Genomic DNA, 21,439 nt, shown 5'->3' with positions numbered 1-21,439 from the left:
GGGTCAGCCAAAGGGATGCTTTTCCAAAGCCAATATACCTTCACTGTCCCGTACAAGTGGGTAAGAATGGATGGAAATTTTCACTTCTGCCAGCTGCTGCCTGGATGACACTTTTCGCATTTGTTGTTACTATCAAATGCCCGTTCTATTGCACTTTACATAGCTTTTCAGGGAGGGCTACTCTTTTTTCTCTCACCAAGATTAAGGGCCAAGCGAGTGCGTTTTTCCCCAAATCCGATGCAAAAACCTGTGCGTTTTCCTTCTTTTCCTTGCGATACAATCGATTTTCCGCAGCGCGCTCCCTCTTGCAAGCTACTGCTATTGCCCAGAGAACGGCCTGCCTTGTGTGTGGTAGGAAACAAATGGGGTTTTTTGTTCGCTGGCAATAACATACACCACACGGAAGAGGTGCGGTAGTGTGTACGCACATGAGTGTGTGTGGGAGCGAGTGTGTTTCGCGATTTCTTTTTCTTTGCAATCGCGCATTTGTTGGCCTGCTCTGTTTGCACCTGATTTGATGTTGTGTGAGTGAGATGGCGCACGCATCTTCGCGCACAGTACGATGTAGCGTTTGACAGTACAGCTGTCAGAGGCGCTTGACAGCTGATTTTAATTTTTAGAAGAGGCCGTTTTATTTCTACAATTTTGGCTTTATTTCATTTCAATTGCTAATATAATCAAGAAAGGAAAGATATCTCTACCTGTACAGTGACCTATCTGAGGAATGATGTATTTCGTTGCAGTTTCTACTAGAAGTCAACTCACAATCAATGTGCGAACCCAATATTCTATGTTAAAAATGAGCGATCATAAACTTCTTTCCGTAGCTCTAGCTATCATACCAAAATGGAAACATATTTTTAGCCTTGTTATTGTCCTAAGCAGAACAATGCTTTATTTTCATAAGGGCTTTTATACTTCAATAATGCAGGAAAAAGCATTACCTCCGTAGCTGCGGTGAAAATACGCCACCACCACACGCCATTTCTTCTTCCACTCTTAGTACAGTCGCTGAGCCTGACCCATGGACGACTTGATGTGCAGCGAGCGCACGTTCTGCCAGTGCTTCTTCAGCAGCGACACCAGGAAGTTGATGGACAAATGCACATTCTGTGCCAGCTCATCGGTGGACATCTTGACGTGACCGACGGCAACCGACAGACACAGGACCTTCTTCATCTGGAACTTGATAGTGGCCTTCACTTCGTCGATCTTCTGCACCATCGATTCACCGTGGCCGAGCAGACCCGGGAACTTGCCGGCCTTGTTTAGACCGGGACCGAGCAGACGCGGGATCTGCTTGATCAGCGACTCGGATGCCAGGAAAGCGTCGTACTTCTTGGCTAGCTTCTTTACCAGCTTCTTGTTCTTGTTCAGCTTTTTCAGGGCTTCAGCATCCATGAACGGGATATCGTTGGCCTTGGCTTCATCGCAATGCTGCTGGTCACCGAGCACACACACCTGCATCTTCGGGCGCGGAATGTACTTTAGCCTGCAAGGTTAAAGAAAGGTCCAAAATTAGCTCGAACAATAATGTCTTATCTGCTTTTCCTGACGATTTCCCAAATTAATGCTTGGCTAAACTGAAGTTTCCTTTGTAACTCACCACCAGTGCGAAATGTGCCTAGTGGTTATGGAATCGCTATCAAACCCTATCTGGTCGGCCGAGTAGCTAGCTGTCCCCGCATGGGAGGCAGCACCCTCTTTGCCTACTCATTTTATTTTAAGACCCTGAGTGCAGGTCCGCTCCCGCGCGTTATCGCGGAAGCTTCCTGTTGAAACGACACAAAACGACAATCCGACATACGCACAGGCGTTTGCCGGAAGTGTGTTCCGTATCGATCATCAGGTGAGAACATACTTGACGGTGCCGGAGAAACGCTTGTCCTTCTGGGGATCGTAGTTCTTCAGGCCGATCTGGAGTTCCACCGTTTCCAGAAACTTGCGGCGCTTCGTTTCCGAGCCCTTCAGAACTTCGTTGACGCATTCATAGAGAATGTCACGGGACACTTTGGACCTGGAAGGGACACACGGAGAGAGCGAATACAATGTGTTAATGCGGGCGGTGACCATAACCTCAACATTTTTCACAGAATGATTTTCATGTCGCACTCTTCAGTGCTGCAAATATTTTCGATCAAAATTAGTCCAAAATGCAATTAATAATGATCACAAATGCAATTAACATGAGATTATTTGATTTAGTCCACGAAAACCTATCAAACTTACGCCATTGCACCAAACGCGACTGCACTCGTTGACGATTACAAAGAGAAAGAGAGATGACTGACTAACGGATGAACGACGAACAACAAATATACAGCGGAAGTCGTTTTGACGTGGGAAGGCAAATATCTGCTTGACAAGGTACCCAGTGAGGAAATTCTAAATAAATTTTGCATTTTGCAATAAAAGTATTGCTTCTGCAGAAAAATAGTTAACAAAAATACAGAACAATATTTTTGCCAATCAGATAACATTTCAAAATATTTTCTTTTCACAAATAAAGCTTAATAATCAAATATAAACAATTAAAATTTTTAAAAGAACCGAGCAGGCAACACTGCCATAAAGATTTGTTTATCAGCAGCTTTCCCGGGGTGCAACATAAATATTGCAGTACATAGTTTTCGTTTTCCATCAGACGGAGGGATTATTTTCCCTTTTGTGTAGTTCAAAGTTACTTCATAAATCCGTCCTCATTCGACAACCACTCGAATGGATAGTGGATAAAGTGTGTGCGCGTTTGTCCCAGTTTACCAAATTTTACACGATGATTTTCCGTTTGTTCATATTGCTACCGGTGTTGGTGGTTGCACTATTCCTTTACGGTGCAATCGTAAACATCGGCTACATCGAGGAGAATCGTTGCCGTATGACCTACATGTTTGAACATCCGCAGTACACCCGGCTTCCGGTGCAGGGTAACGAACGGTTCCCGAAGTATGGACTGTACGCGTACTCGGAGGGTTTCATCACGCAGCGTGTCCAGCAGCGCATCTTTACCGGTGCACCGGTACTCTTCGTGCCCGGAAGTGGTGGTTCGTACAAGCAGGTGCGCTCCCTTGCTTCGGTAGCACTGCGGAAAGGAATCGACAACAATTGGCAAGCGCATTTGGACTATTTTAGCGTTGATCTGAATGAAGAACTGTCCGGCGTGTATGGTGGGTTTTTGCAGGATCAAACGGAATTTCTCGAACTGTGCGTACAAGAGATTGTCCGGCTGTATGGTGCACGGGGTCGTTCCACTCGCATGTTTATTATCGGTCATTCGGTTGGTGGAAAACTTGCTCAGGCAGTCGTTGCTCACGGAACGGGAACACGTGGAAGTATCGATCGACATGTGGCGGGTATAGTAACGTTATCGGCACCAGTCGATAAGCCGGTCGCACTGCTGGACCATTATCATCACAATTTCTACGACCGTATCGAGCAAGCATGGAGAGCAAACAGATCCGTAACGGGGGGATTCGAATCATCCTCACGAAAGTTATCGCTGGATGGGATCCTTTTCCTCACGATCGGTGGCGGAATTCGCGATATCATTGTGCACGACGGACTGACCTCTTCGCGTTACGCCGATTTGCACGCCATGACGCACAACATTCCCAACGTGTGGCTTTCGGTTGATCATCTGTGTGCGATGTGGTGCCTACAGTTTGTGCTCGTTATGAATCGTTTCCTGTTCAGTATGGTTGTACCGCAAGGGCGCGGTAGCTTTGGATTCGTCGACAGGAAACAGATCCAGCTGGAGAAAGCGATACGTTTTCTAGCCCAACCGTATACCAGCATATTAGACGATGATGACGACGAAATGGGAAATTCTGCAATGCTTAAAGGACAAGAATTTCTGATACAACATCATCCGGAGCAGGAAGATTGGATCGAAGATATAAGACGCTCTTTTACCGAACGTTATCGTGCCGGATTGGATCGTACACGGGTTCAGATGATTCGTCTTGTACCGGACAAACCGATCCATCGATTCCTACGTGTAGAGGTTATTAATTCGGAACAAAGTCACTGGTTGTCTGGATGCTCGGCAGTAGAAGTTTACGGCAACTCTCGCATGTGCCAGAAGGCGGTTTCGCTCGCTAATTACACGTTGCCAGTTCCATCGTCTAAATTTGATCGTTACGGAGCGTTGCTAGATTTGAATGAGCTAAAAAGCCGTTATCCGTCATGGACGCACGTGTTGGTCAAGATACCGCGTACTATGAAACCGGTCCAGTTCAGTGTGGATATCTTTAATCCGGATGAACGTGTGATAAACCTTACCATGCCGTACTGGTTCGATCATCGCTTGCACACTATCCTGCAGGACGCATCACCGGACGATTCGTTTTATAGGATTAATATTCTCGGTATGAAGCACACTTATCAGACGATTGCTCTGGATCTAACGGCCATGGCGTGTGGTGGCGTTAAGGGCACCGTGGTCGTGAAAGTACACGTGCCATGGGCGACCGGATACGATCGCTACGCCTTTCACGAGGACTTAAATCAGACTACCGTATACATTTACCCACCGATTGAGAAGCCACCGGAAGGAGAAAACGAAGAACAGGAGGTGCCAATACAGCTAGACGTTCATCTTACACCCGGTTGCAAATATCGTATACGTTATGCTCAGTCGTTCCGTGTCAGTATTGCCCGTATTGTGCAGCAACATCTTGTGCTCCTGCCGGCACACTGCATCGGCCTATTGCTGCTCGCCTTTAAGGAACAACTTTCCCAAACGGCCCCCGATGATCCGACCTTCGTCGTCGGCAAGTTGCGCAGCTCGTTATCAAAACCCGGCCCACTAGTAATGTTGCTAGCGACTACTTCGTTCATTGCCAAGTTTCTTACCCTATTTAAATCTATTCCACGTGTTGAAATGCTAACCACCCCGTTGATTGTTACAATCCTTATCCATCTTGCCTCGCTCGGTCTACTCATTATAGCTACACTTGCTCTGTGGGGTTCAATCGCATTCTGTGCCAATTTTGCCCACAAAATAATCTTACGATTGATAGCCCTTCCGATACCGGTCATGTCGTCGACATTTTTGTCCTGCATCCACAAATTCCCGCTCGCCATTGCCGTACTACTGATTGCGATTGCACTGACTGCTTGCGGTGGTGTCAGTTTGTTGTGTGCAGCAGCCGTTTACTTTGTGCTGCTCTCGAAAGCGTACGAAGATTATTTGGAAAATTTTGTATTTCATACGGCGCGCAAAATTGCCGCCCGCCTGTTCGGTGCACGGGAACAAACCGACCGCCGTGATAGTAAGAAGCGGCACCGCAGACGACCGGCCAACGAAACGGGCGACGAGCTGATGGTGATCAATTTTCATTTGCCCCTGTTTTTGTTGGTGATTTTGTTGGCCCTGCTAAATGTGCCAAGTGTTATTACTTGGGCCAAAAACTATCACTACGCAAACACGTTGCAACCGGATCCATCGTTAGTGCCGGCACTGATTGTGCTAGTGTGTTTGGCTGTTCTGTGGCAGCTAAACACGCCGCGAAACGTTTACGGGTACGAACTATTGGCTGCCTTGCTGGTTATAGTGGCCTTCGTATCGGTGCTGTATTGCCAAGTGCACGTATACCGACTTAACTATTTAATAGGATTAGTATTTCTCGCTATTACCGTACACCAAATAATTGCGCCAAAGCGACGCGAGCTGGTCGCCGAGGAGAAGGAGCAGGAAGAGATAGAGCAGCAGATGGAGGAGGAGAATAAGGAAGCAAATTAGCTATGAAATGTGTATTACATGGATGCGTGTGTTGATTGTTTTATTATAGTATTTCAATAAACGAACGAAAACCTTCGCTAGTCAGCTGTTTTGCCAAACTATGTAGATGTCTTAATTTTATTCGGTTTTTGGTAGAAAGAACTTGGATTTTATGTTCTACATATGCTGCTTCTTAGTTACGTTACGAGAACCTTGAAATATTAGGCGTAAGGTAAAGAACCATTGTTCAGAACTGACGAAGAAACAGTACATAATTTATGAAACAAATTTGTAACCAACTTAAGCATTTTTTTCAATTTAACTATACAAAAAGATTAGATAGGGAAAAAATTAACGGATAAACTTGAATACGAAATCGAAATGTTTTGTTGGTCTGTTTCGTACAGTGGTAATTCATGTCCTTTTGAATTTGCAAATGTCAAATGCTACCCCATAAACGTCAAAATGCTCTCACCTGGCCATACCCGTTTTGCAAGTGCCATCGCGTTTCCATCACTGCCAGCAAGAGCAAGAACAACAACAAACCAGGCAACAGGCAAGTTTCGGGAGAAAAGAGCTCTTTCGTTGCACTAACTTTACGTTATTTTGAATGGCAAACGCATCGGTCTGAATTGGAATTGGAACGTAAAGTAGTGTTCAGTCTATCAGTTTTGCTGCACAGTTCCTAACGTAGTGAAACTCAGCTGAAAAAAGTTCCATCACATTATCGGGACGTGCCGGGGCATAAAACCGGTAAAAATCTGCAACCAATTAAAAACGGTGGTCCCGTTTTCCCCGTAGTGGCGTTCCTCTTCGTGCGAATCAAACGGGTGAAACAGGCGTTGACGCACGACTCCGGTAATTATTAAAAATAGATAGTCCGGCGTCACATGTCGAACTCCTGCCTACACGCTCGCACCGAGATCGCACTTGTAAGGGAATTTGCATTGTGTTAGCATTACCTCCATTCCCGGCATAAGAAGAGCGCGCGCGGTACGTTTTTCGGGATCTGGATGGCCGTCTGATTACATAAGATTATCAGATGCTTGCATCAACGTATAGGTTGTCTCCCGGTGGTGAAATAGTCCAGTCCGGATGGTAGTCCAATTCTACCTTCGCAAAAGCATTCGTTTGATACTTTCCCAATAGCTCGTTACTTCTTACTTCCGATTGCTTCCTATGCTTGCGACGTTTAAAACCGGTTTTCGTGTGGTGTAACGCTCGATTTATTTTACAGGTCATCGAAAAAAGGAAAAACGCTCTCTCCGGTGCTATCAGGAGTTTGGAATTAAATTGAAGAAAGCTGACCAAAACGGAAGTAATGGGCCTAACAGTTAATCAGGTGAGTCAGGTAGATAGTAATTTATGCTGCATGTGGGATTTTTATGTAGCCCGTAGGACACAAAAATCAATAGAATGTTATCTAAGCATCATACATGTTCGTATGGGTCGTTGAGTATGAGATTGATAAGACACGAAAATCATCGTGTTTTATCGGTATTTCCGGGTTGTAATATGAATGCTTCGGATCTAACATTAACAGTGAGTAATTTACTCAATAAAGTAAGAGTGTTTCCCTTTTTTAAGAAGTGGAAACTCGGGCATGTGTGCCATAGGGGCAAGTGAGACTCCTAGTATTTTTTCAGTAAAAATTCAGTTACACGAACAAGTGATTATGCACAGTTTTTTGTGCCTGTGACTAAAAATAGTATACCAAATTTAATGAATAATAGTCAATTTTGTTCACTTCTATCACCTTTTTTCTGCTGATCCCTCAAGGCATGTGTTAAATGTTACAATATTTTAACCAGATAAAATGAGCTCTCAAATCACAAAAAAAACTGCAAATTACATGCGAAAGTTGAGGCGAAACGACGTGGAATCTTGAAGGTGGCTCAAAAAAAAATATTTTTTGAACAAAAAAAAAAAAATAAAATTCAAAAATAAGGGGCTTAAAAAGACCATCACTATTTGGGGCTAGAGTGATGCACACTTTTCACTGATTTTAAAGAGAGTTTAGCTATAAAAAAACCGTAAAAATTGTTGTTCACAAACACGAGATCTTAACTCTGGATTGGAATTAACATCCCGAACTTGGGATTGAATTCCAGAACCAGATTAGTTTTTTTCATTAGTAGTTTAGAAAGAAGCTGGATGGTGTGTAGTTGTAAGCGGAATATGTTCCAGAAAAAATTGGCCAAGGGCTAGAATGGAATCGGCAGTGTGATACGTGAACGAAAGGACCAATTCGGTGACAAGAAACGCTTTAAAACACGAATTTCCACCGATAGCACACGTGAAATTCTAGAAATCCAAGGGCTCAAATCGCAATACCAGTAAGAACCTATGTTCTGGCTGTTATGAAACTAATTTTAAAATCCAATAGAAGAGGAATTGATGAACTAAATAGATCCCTAACATATGGTAATGAAACACCTGATCTTATATTCCATTTTTACACAATATTTGATGATTTTATGTAGATGGGACTGTTGTTCTCATACTTTGTGTACAACAATCTTCACACATATAACCATTTCTAAAACATTTATAACAAGGTTGAAGAACACATTTAAGTTTAATTAATTTCTATAAATGTGCCGTTCTGAACAACAGTCCTTGTACTGTAAGACTATGCTGTCCACATATAGGTGTATCAAGTGAAGGAACCCAGAAAGGCAAACCTCTTAGATTTAGGAGCCAAAGAAACTCTTAAGCGTGTGCATTGTGAGAATCACACCATTTTAGAAAGGTTTATTAAATTGCGGCTTTTATTCATAAAGAACGGTCCGACGGTATTGAAAAAGGCCATATCAAATTGATTTATTACACATAAAAAAGGTCCATTTTACACGCACCAAATCATCCACATCACGTATGCACCGTTACAGGAAAAAAACCCCACTGTGTAGTAACACTTTGGCACGCTTTTGTCGCACGCATGCCACCCATTTGCCCTGTTCACCTCACGTGCATGGCGTGTGTTAAACGAAACAGAACAGTGAAAAGTGAAACCCATTTTGGCCAATGTTTGTTTGGTCTACCTTTTGCGATCGATTCCACTGACATCCAAATTAGCAACACATCAGCTGTTCTTTTGCATAGAAAGCGAGAGAGACAGAGAGCCCGTGGTGGTGTTATGCATCGTACGTACGCACCTCTGACCTTGGCGTGATCATGAAAAGTGTGTTTGTGGATGCTCTTATGGGTGGGCTTTTCTAAGGCAAAGAAGGTTGTTATGCTTTTTGTTTCTACAACACTGCGATATGCTCTCGCCCTTTTTGAAAGCCTCTCTGGCTTCGCTCTCATCAAAATAATGCTTTGACATCACAAAACGGATAGACCAAGGGGTTCATAGGCTAAGGGGTTCAGCAGATGCAGGCTGGTTTGGTTGGCTATAGAAGCATCTCACAAACACTTTGGGGCAGAATGCTCATGTGCGTTAGGCTAGTGAGACAGCACACGGTTAGTTGGAAGGGTATGGGTTTCGGACGCCTTATCGCCCTCGACACCCAATGTTTTATGGGATGGTTGAATCGAAAAGTGATTCATGGTTTTAGCGGCGGGCATGTGTTTCTTTTCCCTTACCGTTTCAATCGGTTCCATGTGCGCTATTACTGTAGAACAATCATGACGCAATGGAGAATTATAAATTAATGTTAATGCTTAGCTTTGCGAAAACCGCATGCCAAAAAAGCATGCCAGGAGGATGTGTTGCACATGTTTCTTGGGAGTTACATTGAAGTAAAGCATTCGCGCGTAGGATGCATGTTTATAGAAGCCGCGGATTAGTTGGAATGGGAAGCCGTAGCTGTGGCCAAAGCAACTATATTAATAAACAGATAGAATAAACTCAACTCCCTCCTACTCTCAAATGTTTTATGTAAAATTCAACCTATTCCTCACCTGCAAGCCGTACACTTTCCATTCCACCCTTGGCGGCTAGGTTTCGCTTTGGATGTGTGTTTGCGTGTTTGCCCTGGCTACGCGCCGTCCCACCATATGTATTCATGCTCACAACTTGATACACAGACGGTCTGGGACGCCTGCGAGAGCTTTTGTACTCCCAACCGTACGTCTATTATATCAGTAGCCGGCAAACACCTCTCGCGTACACACATTCGTTCCGTTTGGGTGGTGAACGCGTGTTGTGACTCTGTGTGAACTCTTTTTCCTTTCCAACGGATTAGTAGCATCTTCCTATCACCCAGCCACATCAACGCAACAGCTCTGTGAAACTATATTGTCCCGGTCATCAGAGTGCTCTCTCGCTACCGTCTTAAAGATAGGAGAAGAAGGAAAAAATGTTAGATTTTGACGTAAGTTTCTGTGGTGCGTAGAGATCTTCTTCCCCCACGAACTGACAAACCTGCCCAAGCTGATTGACGAATCCGACTTGGCAAAAGGGATTCCGAGACAACGGCGTCGCATTTTTTGTTTTAGGACTTACATAATTGTGTTTTACCTTTTTCTCTGCTTGTGTTTGTGTGTTGATGGTTGATTGGGGCAGATGACGAGTTACTTCGATTTTTATGATACCGTGGAATTGTTTGGGTGAGATGACGGTGCACGAATTGTGTTCGCACGTCAGCATATTGGCGCTTCGTGCTGAAGTCATCGCAGTAAACAGTGTGAAGCAAAAACGCCGGCTTGTGGCATTTCGAATCACACTTAGTTGTTGAAGGGACAATAATTTAAGCGCACTTACAGCAGCTGAGAGATGTAATGCGACTCTGATTTCTGTTAGAATAGTAAAAGAAAAATGAATGTGCTTATTTTGCTTGAAATTTAAGTGGAATTGTTCAATTCTTGTTACCTGCAGAGTAGTGTTAAGTTGAACAATACATGAAACTGAACACCTGAGTATGTATATACTCATATCATTCCCCTTGGGCCTTTCGTTTCGCTCAGATCGCAGTATCACCTTGAAACGTGCGGTTAGAAGTCACACACCATCATTGAAGTGAATTAACCTTGACCTTGTATGCATGCGTTACTCCCCTCCATCCTAGTAGTACATATTGCTCTTGGATGAATACAAATAAAATATAAATATTGCTTGAGATTAAAAAAAAAGGTGTAAAGAGTGTTAAAATTGTGTAAAATTCTTCAAATTATTTAACTTGTTTCATTCTTTATTTTTGCTCCCATCACAAGGTACTTCCCGTTGCAATCGGTGTGGTGGTGGTTGTCGTTGGTGCTGCAATAGCGAACTATCTGCTTAACAGCAAGAAAGGCAAACCTTCTTCCTCCTCATCCGCTAAAGCATCCGCAAAGGAACCCAAAACGCTGCTAGACCCACAGGAAAAGTATATGCTGCCACTGATCGAGAAGGAAGAGATTTCACACGACACTCGCCGCTTCCGATTCGGACTGCCAAGTGAAAAACACATTCTAGGATTACCGATCGGTCAGCACATTCATCTGTCGGCCACGATCAATGATGAGCTTGTGATCCGTGCGTACACGCCAGTATCCTGCGACGACGATCATGGGTTTGTCGATCTGGTCGTAAAGGTGTACAAGAAAAATGTTCATCCCAAGTTCCCGGAAGGTGGCAAAATGTCCCAGTACCTTGAGGGCATGAAGCTGGGGGACAAAATTGCATTCCGCGGACCGTCGGGTCGTTTGCAGTATTTGGGCAATGGACGCTTTTCGATCAAGAAGTTGCGAAAGGATCCGGCACAAATTTACGAAGCAACACAAGTGAGCCTGATTGCGGGTAAGTTGTACAACCACAGCGAAGCGCTTATCAGTATGACTGGCGGTGTATGCAGTTGGCTGATAAGATTTGATGATGGATTTGGTTAGAAGCAGTAGGATTTTGCGCCCTCTTTTTTGCAAACGGGAATGCGTTTGAGGGTTTATTGTGTGAGAATGGGATAGGAACTTTTGTTTACCATTCGATAAAAAAAAGAACTAATACAGTAAATCTTATCATTTCTGTAAAAAATTTCAGGTGGTACTGGTATCACCCCAATGCTTCAGCTGATCCGAGAAGTACTGAAACATTCCGATAAGGATAGCACCAAACTTTCACTCATTTTCGCCAACCAGGTACGTATCCTTAATCTTTCAATATTAGTGATGGGTTGACAACCAAACCCACCGGATCGAAGCCATCCATAAGCGACCCGGAGTGATTCGGCGCGAATTGCCAATTCAACGAGTTCGTGTCGACCCTTGGGTGCAGCAAAGCATATGCGAATTCAAGTCGTAGGTTCGGATCGACCCGCGGGTTCGTTTCATCTTCTACGTGCAATGGGTTCGGATGAAGGATGATATTGATGTTGGATCAGATTCTTACAAAATTAGGAATAGATTAAATAAGACATCCGCGATTAAATACCGCAGTTCGAACTCGAATCGCATCGAATCTCAATAGAATCCAAATCGGATCGAATCCTTCAATTAGAACCCAATCCGATTCGAATCTTCGTAGGGATTGGAACTTCGAATCTTCCGAATCCCGAATACATCAATAATAGACCATATGCTTTGTTGCACCTATATGTCGATCCGAACTCGTTACACTCACGCGATGAACTCGATTCCTACAGGAACAAACGTATGACCGATCACTATTCAATAGGTTTCCGTAATAGTTTTATTTATATGTCCTCTTTCCCTTTCTTGCTAGACGGAAGACGATATCCTCCTGAAGCCTGAACTGGACGATCTTGCCACCCGATATCCGGAACAGTTCAAACTATGGTACACGCTAGATCGTCCCAAACCAGAATGGACGCAAGGTAAAGGATTCGTGACGGATGAGATGATCAAGGAGCGGCTGTTCGAACCATCCCCTTCATCCCTGGTGCTCATGTGCGGTCCACCACCGATGGTGAATTACGCGTGCATTCCAGCACTGGAAAAGTTGGGCTATCCGATGGAGCGTACCTTCGCCTATTAGGAGTTATTTGGAGGCTTTGTAAGTCTTTGTTACTCCCAAAACACAATGCACAATCCTAACGGTGGTTTCCAGGTAGACAATAGCGCTTTCTAGCTGCGTATATGTTTAGGACAAACACAAAAAAGAGACTAATGGTTAGACTTGTTAGTGTGTGTGTTTTGTTTGTTTGTTTATGGGCTAGCTTCCCTAGATCCCCTAGGTCCAAGATCTAAAAGATCAACAGGAATAGATTAAAAAAAAAGACTTCAACACAGTCATGTATTAGAGATGTGTACTGATGAAAAAAAAAATTCCTTATGAAGGGACGATAATATTGTACGCGAATTAGAACTTGATGCACACAACAACGAAAAAAAAAACAAAGGAGCCATCAAAATCAACACAAAAGACCACATCACGTTTCGTTGCGCGCGCTCCATGCCTCGATTCAGCAGAATCCATCATCATCCCGTAACTGTCGCTGCATTTCAGGCACCAAATTAAGATATTATCTGCCGGTAGCTGTGCTATGTGAGATGCTTTTCGGACTTGTTAAGAGCTGTAAGCTTTTAAGTTTAGTTTATTAAAAGATGTCGTTCAACACACAAGACAAAATAAAAGCGAAACTCTCTAGATCTAGAAACGAAACCACGACGTGTGTAATACACTATGCCAAAAAAGTGTCCGCTCAGGCAGTATCTTTTCAAATATTTATTATGAAATTTTTTTTTTTTTTTTATTTTGGTTGGGTCATTTGTGGTAAAAGTGACACTCATAGGCTTTATTAAGTGTTTTCTTTAAGAAAAACAAAGGGAACGATGCGATTTTCTGCCTTGCAAAGTATGTTTTTTTTTGTATTTTAATTGTTTTCTCTAGAAAAATGACCTCTAATTGATTGAATGGATATGTTTTATCAATTATTTTGTATTCGTGTCTATGTTCTACGGACAATTTTTTGACACATTTTTTGTTCGTGGAGTAGCTGGGTTGATTTATTCATGGCTTTGAAACAGTCCTGATTAGGTAATGGTGTGAAATGGCCAACAATATTTTACCGCTACGTATAAAACCGGTAGTTGTAATCAAAATGTAATCGTTTATTACCTCTAAACTTCTTGTGGACGGAATGCTGACTTCTTATTAACTATTGGGACGGAATGTTGATTCCTTTTTCGAACACAGCTCCTGCATGTGTGTGCGTGTTGAGACTTTTCTGCTCCGGTAATTAAACTAAAACGCTTTATCGCAATAGCGCTGCGGTTATTCCTAGCACTAAGGAGCTAAACAGCAACTTCCAGATGTGTCCGGTGCTGATCAATGCCGGAGCACCGTTGCATCTGTGATCTAAAAAGCAGAAACAGAACGTCGTCGAATCGAAATGATCTCGCTTCACGTCCAGCTCCTTGATCGACGTATTAACGTAGTGAGCTAGGTTGAGATCCTTTGCAGCTGGACGGCATCCTTCGTACTTGTCGGCCGGGATGTCCGTGCGGAATCCCTGTAGCGAGCTCAAACAATCGCGGGTGTACGTTTCGATTGTTCCCTTGCGCTCGATCACCTTCACACACACGTCGTCATCCTCAGGACACGGATCACCAAGATAGCCGATGCCACGCCAGTTAAAATTTTCACCACATCCTGGGGTAGCGGAATTGCATCGGTAGCACCAGATTGCTTCACCTACAGTGAGGGAGATCACCAAATAAGCAGGAGGATCGGTTTGGCGTTATTGTTTGGTGCTAATGAATGACATCATTAGCGAAGGATGGACGACTTACTGTTGCTGATGAAGAGAAAAAGGGAAAACACCAACGGGAACACAAAGGACTTAACTGAAGTCATGGTTTTAAACGATTTTTTAGTACACAAAACACGTAATAAAATGGGAAAAATGAAAATGGAAAAATAAAGCAGCAGCGGGGAATGCTGGGAATAATTAATTTACAAACAAACACAACGCCCTGCCCAAAACGTTAATGTGTCAGACAGGCCCAAGTAGCAAAAACGCTTTGGTGCCGAATGTCGTCTTTATGTCGACTTTTCCCAAGGGACATATTGAGGGTCAGTCTATTGGTGAATTTTAAATTTTTAATTTGCAATAATGAATACATGGAATTGGAACGCAACTTTTAAATCAGAACTAATAAGGGTAAAAAGCATCGTGAAGGGCTCCCCTGTAGAAATTTGTTCGTCACTATGCGAAAAACGCCTAAATGGATGCAAAGCGCACTACATGTAGCTAAGGATGAATAATGTGTTGAATTCTGATAAAAAATGATTGGATTCGTTGATGGAAAATACAGCTAAAATTTTAACTTAGAGCCTTACTCTTCTTGTCACGAGTTCTTACCTCAGGATGTTACTACTCCTTCTCAGTCAACACGGCAGTAACACGGCCGATTCCTTATCCCTTGAAATATATTCTTATGAAGCTTTGTTTCGGGCCTAGATGATCGGCACCCTCAAGAAAGAGCCGAACGTTTTGGAGGGCTACTCAGTTAACCAAATGATCGTTTTATTACCTTTTCATGTTCTTATCGGTGTCTGTGAGCCATTTCTAACAACACAGGGCAAAGTATGCATAGAGCAATTTTTGACCACAATGAAAATTCTTTTCCTCGCTTTTCCTCCAGTCTTTTACCTTTTACCCTATAGGGTTGCGTTTTGGCTGCACTCGAAACTGCACAAGCATTGTAGAACAATCGTCGCGATGAGTAAATAATTTGTTAGCGCCGTAATGTATGCAATATGTAGAGTTTTATTGAGTAAAATAATTGCTGAAAAGAGGGTGAGTCGTACAATAAGGTCTTATGATGATTGGATTCGTATTGGTTCGTTTGTTTGTTTTATCTAAGAAAGGCTCAGTTCATAAAGTTAGTCTACTTCTGTTACCACTCCTTCACAGTGTCATAATATTGATAGAATTTGATGAAGTGAGTGGCCTGTATCGCCTAAAAATATACTCTACCAATAATTCATACGACTCTCTCCATGAATAACCCATACCAACTAATTCATCAAACCATTAAAAAAAGTTTAAACATAAATCTTAAAAATGAATTTATGTTCAACAACTGTATTTGAACTGTGTTACACAAAAGAAAGTTTCTTTTTCACTAAATCTCTGATCGTTAAAATAAAGTGCGACAAGAATTCGCTGCGGTAGAATTGTACCCTAGCATTCGAACGACGGAAATCGAGAATGAGCAAAGAACGAAAGCTATAAGCATTCTTTCGTCCTTGAGAATGAATTGTGACCACCAATGACTTGTTGCATAAGATAGGAGGAAACTGTGATAGCTTCTTCCACCGGCAGAAGCGAGCATTGGCAGCTGTAAGTTAGAACCTTAAGTCTTTTCTTCGCTTCTATGCTTGCGATAGCCAGCTGCAGTCTAGTCCTCGGAAAACCGTTCCACTGGGTCGTTTTCCACGGCAGTGTGACGTAAGACGAGCTGTGGTGATAAAAGTTTCGGTATTACTTTTCACATTTAACCCTCCTTTTCCTGCGTTGGTTCGATGGTTGGTGCGACGTTTATCGGGTGGAAGGATCAAAACAGCGAAGAAGAGAGGAATGTTGTGTGTTGTGCAAAGTCCAAGCTGTGATACCGGTAGTGGCAATTCACGACGGGACGGCGCTCATGATTGAGGTTAGTGTCCGGTTTATGGAGGTTCCGTAGAGATCGAAAAATCGTGTGGTACAACTGAGGGAGGAAGAAAAATAAATGTACTTCTGCGACAATGATACATGGTACGGTACCTGTTGATTGAGTTTCATCCGGGCCGGTCCAGAACGGTCCCTATGCATTACACATTGGTTTGGGTGCAACGATATACATTGAAGCGTTTTTCCGCAACGGGCTCTCGTAGAATGTATCCCTACATGGAGATTACCTTCCTTCTCCGAAGACCAATGATCCGGTTAGGAGGTGAATCTGTAAACAAAAATAAGGCAAATTGGAAAGCCGTACTTCTCCCAGCTACGAAGGATACAGAGCTCGGATACAGTGATGTGCTCTATATTTGAATATCTTAATAAAATGTTCAGTATGTTCAATTTTATGGAAAAAGTATGTATTTTTCAATTGACTATCGAAAGTGAGCAAAACTGCGCAGAAGTTTTGCTCAATTTTCCTGACCTGTGCTTTTTGCAACAGATTTCTTATCTCCATGCTCCCATCCAAAGGAGGGAAGGCACACTAAGGAAGACCGTAACTTCAATCGGCCCAAGAAGTATTATGGGAATACATCTATATCTTATACTTAATGCTGGTTCTCAGCCAAGCTACTGAAACTGCAACACTGTCTGGTGATGGACGTGAACTAGTTAGTTGCTTTTATTGGCTAGAATATTTGGCTTACATTGTGTATCGGTACCAAGTCTGTATCCTAAACATGGTAAGCGGCGGATTTAGCCTCTTGGAGGCCCTACCACATTGAAACTGCCAAGGAAGGAGGGGATAAGGGGAGGTTCTTTACAGATTTAGAACCTTTTGCCATCTCGGGAACCTTCACGCCCTCTCACTCCGTTAAACCCACCACTGAACATGGGACCAATATTTTTAAAATTTTCTTTTTTTTATGTACAGGCTCTCATCGTCGAAGTGATATCCTTTTTTTTTTATTAATAAAATAGAAATCCGTACTAAACTACTAAACCATTTCTAAATCGAAACCAGTACTAAACATGCATGCATGCGCGGATTTTGCTTGCCTTCGCCAAAGAGATGGGAATTCCTTCTCTTCTCGCTTACCGTAGATTCTACGCACTATCGTCGGATTAGTTAATTGTAGTTTGTTATGTTTATCTGTCGCTCGTTCTTTATTTTTTATGTTTGCCTACGTTTGCAACGTTGACATCGACAGGTGTCAGTCGCTATTTCGGACAAAAATTGGTTCAGAAGAACTAAGTGGCGACACTGCCTTTGGTGGAATGTCTGGATTATAAGATTAAGAGGCGCTAACCCCCTGGAACTAGAGAGGACAACAACATCAGAACAACTGGGCTCATCCGGGATTAGGTGCAGTTTAACTGAGGGAGAAGCAAATGTCTAGCCTCCATATATAAGTTGAATGTATTACAAAGCTAGATAAGAGATTAGACTTTAAGGAGTGCGGCCTGGCCGTCATCACGGAATAAAAAAAAAAAAACAATTAAAATCCGTAAACGATTTTGGAAAGCATGTACGCACAACTTCATCTGTCATTTCGTTTCATATCTTAAATAACCGTCTCTTGAGTCCGCCCAAATTCAAATGTTTGACGTCGCCAACGGGTTCAAGTCTTGGACACAAACCACGCCATTCCGATCCCATCCGATGGCTGATGAAACATGGCAAATGGCGGCAGCAAAAAATGCCAGTGCCCAAAAGCTTCTTAGCGTATGGTTTCAAGTGGCCTTGGAGAACGTGTTCTAAATAGTCTTCTTCTTCTTGGCTTAACGACCTCTAACGTCATGTCGACCATCGAAATGGCTTACTAGACTGCTGATACCATGGAGTTGGTTCGTCAGACCGCTCACTACGGGGGGACGGTCCGGATGGGATTTGAACCGCGGACCTGCCGTTTGAAGACCGGCGCCGTTGTCACCTACACCATCGGGCCTCCTGGTATTTTCCTAGTATTACATATTACATATAATAAAAGTGAAATTGTAATATTTTTTTTTTTACTACAATATCCCACATTCCGTGCTATTATTGAAATAGCTAAAATGACCTACCACTTTATAATACAATTTCTAGAACAAATTCCTAGATAAAAGCGCCTCCAATTTCTAAATTTAAACAATTCTATCCTATGTTTCATGCAGTTTCAGTAGAATCATTGCATACCTGCAGGCGCTAACTACCAAGCCAAGAGGGCTTTGAAGAGGGTTGTTAAAGGCAGAGGCGAATTTTCCCTTCTGAGGCCTTAAATGGAAATAATTTTGTTAATTCATTTATCATTTCAGAGGACCTAAATGCTCAGTTGATGCATCTAAAGCTATCTTAATTTATAATACAAAATACAAAAGGCTGACTAAGACACAGACGTTAACGAGTGAACGGGCTCACGGATATCGGGGATAATGGCACATTGAGACCCATCAGCTCAGTAGAGGACGGGTGGTCTATTTTAACCGACAATACCATTTCTTTTTGGGTTTCAGCTCGAGGCCTCTTTCGGGCTGGGGGCTCCACGAGGCCGCTCAGTCCGCTTATAGCATGATCTGTTTTGAAGGATATTAAAATAATTATGAATATCTGTCGTTGTTCGATGATCTGGTGGGAGATTATTGGAGATTGAGGATAACAATTATCATCTATAACTACCACAATGTAAACAACTGGTTCTTTTTCAAAAGTAGTTTACTATCAGTATATAAAATTTCTTTTGTGTTACACTCGATTATACCTTCTCCCCCTGAAACACTATGATATTGTTTATTCGCATCACATTTTCTCCAAATGTAGTGAAAGGTTGTGGATTGATCCTACATGCTTTATTCATGTCCAGAGCTTTACTGTGAAAAAAGGATATCAAATTGATAAATGAGACTTATATCTACCCTCGAATGATACCCACTTTGAGCGATGAACAATAGCTTTATCCAGCGTAATGCATGCTTATCAAGCGTATCCCAAACTGGACCCTTTTGGTATGATTTTCTTTTTTACTTTGCACACAGCTCAGGACTGTAGCGGTTGTATACGTGTGTCATTTATTAGACGACCTAAGCTAACTCACCTTACGCTTGTAAACATTCTTCCATTCAACTAGTTACCAAAGTTATCAAGTCAAGGGAACCCAGTAACGGCAGACCAAGAGCTTCCAAAGTTGTAGAGTGCGAAGAATAAAGAAGAAAGTCATCCAAAATGGTGTTAAAAATAACCAAAACAAGTAAAACGGTTGATTGGCTTCGGTGACCTTTCTAAAGTACGCGAAGGAATAAAAGAATACGAGCGAAAGTGGCGAGAGAGATGTAGAGAAACAACAATGGTGTGATTAAATCTGTCATTACTCATCATGTGGCACAAAGCGGTTCGAATGAGGATGCGAACGAGCAAAAGAGGAAAAGCGGGAAAGCCCTGTAATGATCCTTTCACACGAAGACAGCATCCTGGCCGCACGTGTCCCGTGTGAAGCATTTTACGATGACGACGAGATGAAATGAACCAAATTTACATTTCATTGGGGAGCTATTGGAAGGAGCATGTGGACAAGAAAAACATGACGAATCGAGATGAGTCGTAAAAGTCGTAAAAAAAAGTTGAATATAGCTTGGAATTGAATTGAGCTTTTCCAAGCGACCATTCACCGTGGGCAGCCCACGGTGAATGAACCGTACCGGATTGGTGCTGGTGACGGAACCAACGAGCCTGAATAGAACAGGAAGTATGAAGCGAATTCAAGTTTAAAATGGAAAATCAATCTTTTATCTGACTATATTTAGCTACTGGGGACGGATTTCAATAGCGAAGGATGCGAGCTTTACGGAGGTTGTGTGTTTATATGGCACGCGTTACGTTACTGCCAGCAGCAGTCACAGCAGCAGCAACCGTTTGTGCCGCGCTCAGAGAATGCCAGTATTTTCGGCGTATCGGTATCAAGTGAACTTGACGACAAATTGAAAACGGGAAAGCGTGCGTCTGCACCGATCGGTTCTGAAAACACTCCGCTTGTTCTGCTGCACCTTGAAATGAAGCTTTCAATCGAAGTATCATTATGCGAGCGCGTTACCAATGATCGATGGATGAACGGGAACAAGCAATGGTTCAAATACAAATTTGATCAATACTACTTTCCCGCACCCAGAAACAGATGAAAATTAATCTACGGCCACTGGCTGGTTTGTGTTGGAAGGGTCACTTTTCGTTGGTACGCCATCACTGATCGGCTGAAACACAATGTAAACGAGCCGATGTCCGTTGGTGGTGAACTTTTCGATGTGAACGCTTCGCTTTCTTTTTGGCTTTGTGCTTTTACCGTACAACCGTATCCTATATCTCCGCTATCAAAGTGAATATTCCTGTTCGTGGAAAATGCAAATTGATTTTTTTTACGTCGTTTACCTTCGATTGTTTTCTATGCAAAATGGTGTCCTTCGTTCTCTGGCACAGAGTTCCTAGTTGGCGTTTTGCGGGCGGTAACTGGCATGTGATACGGTTTCATCTTGGACTTTGGAGGAAAAAAACATGAATCTCTGATAACGGCAGTGGCAAAGTTTCGCATTTCAACAGAGCGGTGAAATAGAAGATTTTTCGCTTGGAAAAACATAAACAGTATTTCATTTCGGTGAATGCATAACACTGGAGAGCATAAATAGACGGTTTTTTGAGTAAAAAATTTCACATTTTTGTCTAAACATGCACAACGGTCTTGTCTTTTAGACCGAGAAGTTACGTTTCGCTAAAAATGCAATGGTATTACTGAGTTGTGGTTTGTGTTAATAGCGCTACAGACTTATACATACTTTTAGGCGCGAGTTTTGAAGACTTAATATAGTGGCCAGTGGTTATGCTACGATGAGCAGATCACCACCCACCCTTAACATAGATTTCAACAGAAATGTAAGGATTATCTCGAGGATCAATGAGTCGAAGACCGTAATAAACTCTATATGGGAAGACTTCGAGGTAATGATGAACTATGCAGCAAAATCCAGAAGAAATTTTTAACGAGATTCTTGGCAATTATGGTCTCAACAAACACCTGGGATCTTGAAGACTCCACAAGAAGTTTGATAATTTTTCTTTCCTCTTTCCAAGCAGCTTAACTTAAGGAACAGACATGTACCATACAGTATCATAAGGTAAATCTTTTCCAAATCAATCCGGTAGTCTCCTAAC

At 42.7% G+C, this 21,439-nt stretch overlaps 6 protein-coding genes across 7 annotated transcripts in view; 4 read left to right on the top strand and 2 right to left on the bottom strand.

The window, feature by feature from the left end:
• Positions 1 to 21,439, top strand: part of LOC126555972 (nucleolar GTP-binding protein 2) — a 207,117-nt gene that overhangs the window by 40,360 nt on the left and 145,318 nt on the right. The gene's annotated exons all lie outside the window — the stretch shown is intronic.
• The window catches only part of LOC126555956 (sodium-dependent neutral amino acid transporter B(0)AT3), a 223,413-nt gene that overhangs the window by 170,109 nt on the left and 31,865 nt on the right, over positions 1 to 21,439 (top strand). The gene's annotated exons all lie outside the window — the stretch shown is intronic.
• LOC126556309 (60S ribosomal protein L10a) lies at positions 995 to 2,315 on the bottom strand. The gene is made up of 3 exons (XM_050211553.1): positions 2,230 to 2,315; positions 1,862 to 2,017; positions 995 to 1,492 (listed from the first exon to the last, which is right to left on the bottom strand). The coding sequence occupies exons 1-3, from the start codon at positions 2,232 to 2,234 to the stop codon at positions 1,000 to 1,002; spliced, it is 654 nt and encodes a 217-aa protein (XP_050067510.1). The 5' UTR covers positions 2,235 to 2,315; the 3' UTR covers positions 995 to 999.
• Positions 2,774 to 5,740, top strand: LOC126568806 (GPI inositol-deacylase). The gene has a single exon (XM_050225439.1). It carries the CDS (start codon positions 2,774 to 2,776, stop codon positions 5,738 to 5,740), a length of 2,967 nt encoding a protein of 988 aa, XP_050081396.1.
• Positions 6,987 to 12,635, top strand: LOC126556215 (NADH-cytochrome b5 reductase 3). 2 transcript variants are annotated; one of them, XM_050211442.1, is made up of 4 exons: positions 6,987 to 7,061; positions 10,877 to 11,441; positions 11,679 to 11,776; positions 12,360 to 12,635. In XM_050211442.1, the coding sequence occupies exons 1-4, from the start codon at positions 7,041 to 7,043 to the stop codon at positions 12,630 to 12,632; spliced, it is 957 nt and encodes a 318-aa protein (XP_050067399.1). In that variant the 5' UTR covers positions 6,987 to 7,040; the 3' UTR covers positions 12,633 to 12,635. The 2 variants fall into 2 exon arrangements, with proteins under 2 accessions (XP_050067399.1, XP_050067400.1); XM_050211443.1 differs by lacking the exon at positions 6,987 to 7,061 and adding an exon at positions 10,022 to 10,038.
• Positions 13,852 to 14,465, bottom strand: LOC126556350 (uncharacterized). Its single transcript, XM_050211611.1, has 2 exons — positions 14,390 to 14,465; positions 13,852 to 14,291 (listed from the first exon to the last, which is right to left on the bottom strand). The coding sequence occupies exons 1-2, from the start codon at positions 14,451 to 14,453 to the stop codon at positions 13,852 to 13,854; spliced, it is 504 nt and encodes a 167-aa protein (XP_050067568.1). The 5' UTR covers positions 14,454 to 14,465.

The sequence above is a fragment of the Anopheles maculipalpis genome, chromosome 2RL, assembly GCF_943734695.1.
Source record: "Anopheles maculipalpis chromosome 2RL, idAnoMacuDA_375_x, whole genome shotgun sequence".
NCBI lineage: Eukaryota > Metazoa > Arthropoda > Insecta > Diptera > Culicidae > Anopheles > Anopheles maculipalpis.
Note: the sequence above shows the minus strand (reverse complement) of the source record. Positions and strands in the feature narration are given on the sequence as shown.

What these genes read in the sequence shown, in the direction of transcription:
- LOC126556215 (XM_050211442.1), top strand. Translation starts at nt 7,041, where the DNA reads ATGGGCCTAACAGTTAATCAG. An exon ending in TGGGCCTAACAGTTAATCAG is followed by an intron (nt 7,062 to 10,876) that starts GTGAGTCAGGTA and finishes TCCCATCACAAG; the next exon opens with GTACTTCCCGTTGCAATCGG. An exon ending in ACAAGTGAGCCTGATTGCGG is followed by an intron (nt 11,442 to 11,678) that starts GTAAGTTGTACA and finishes AAAAAATTTCAG; the next exon opens with GTGGTACTGGTATCACCCCA.
- LOC126568806 (XM_050225439.1), top strand. Translation starts at nt 2,774, where the DNA reads ATGATTTTCCGTTTGTTCATATTGCTACCGGTGTTGGTGGTTGCACTA.
- LOC126556350 (XM_050211611.1), bottom strand. Translation starts at nt 14,453, where the DNA reads ATGACTTCAGTTAAGTCCTTTGTGTTCCCGTTGGTGTTTTCCCTTTTT. An exon ending in TTTTCTCTTCATCAGCAACA is followed by an intron (nt 14,292 to 14,389) that starts GTAAGTCGTCCA and finishes CCCTCACTGTAG; the next exon opens with GTGAAGCAATCTGGTGCTAC.
- LOC126556309 (XM_050211553.1), bottom strand. An exon ending in CGTTTCTCCGGCACCGTCAA is followed by an intron (nt 1,493 to 1,861) that starts GTATGTTCTCAC and finishes TTAACCTTGCAG; the next exon opens with GCTAAAGTACATTCCGCGCC.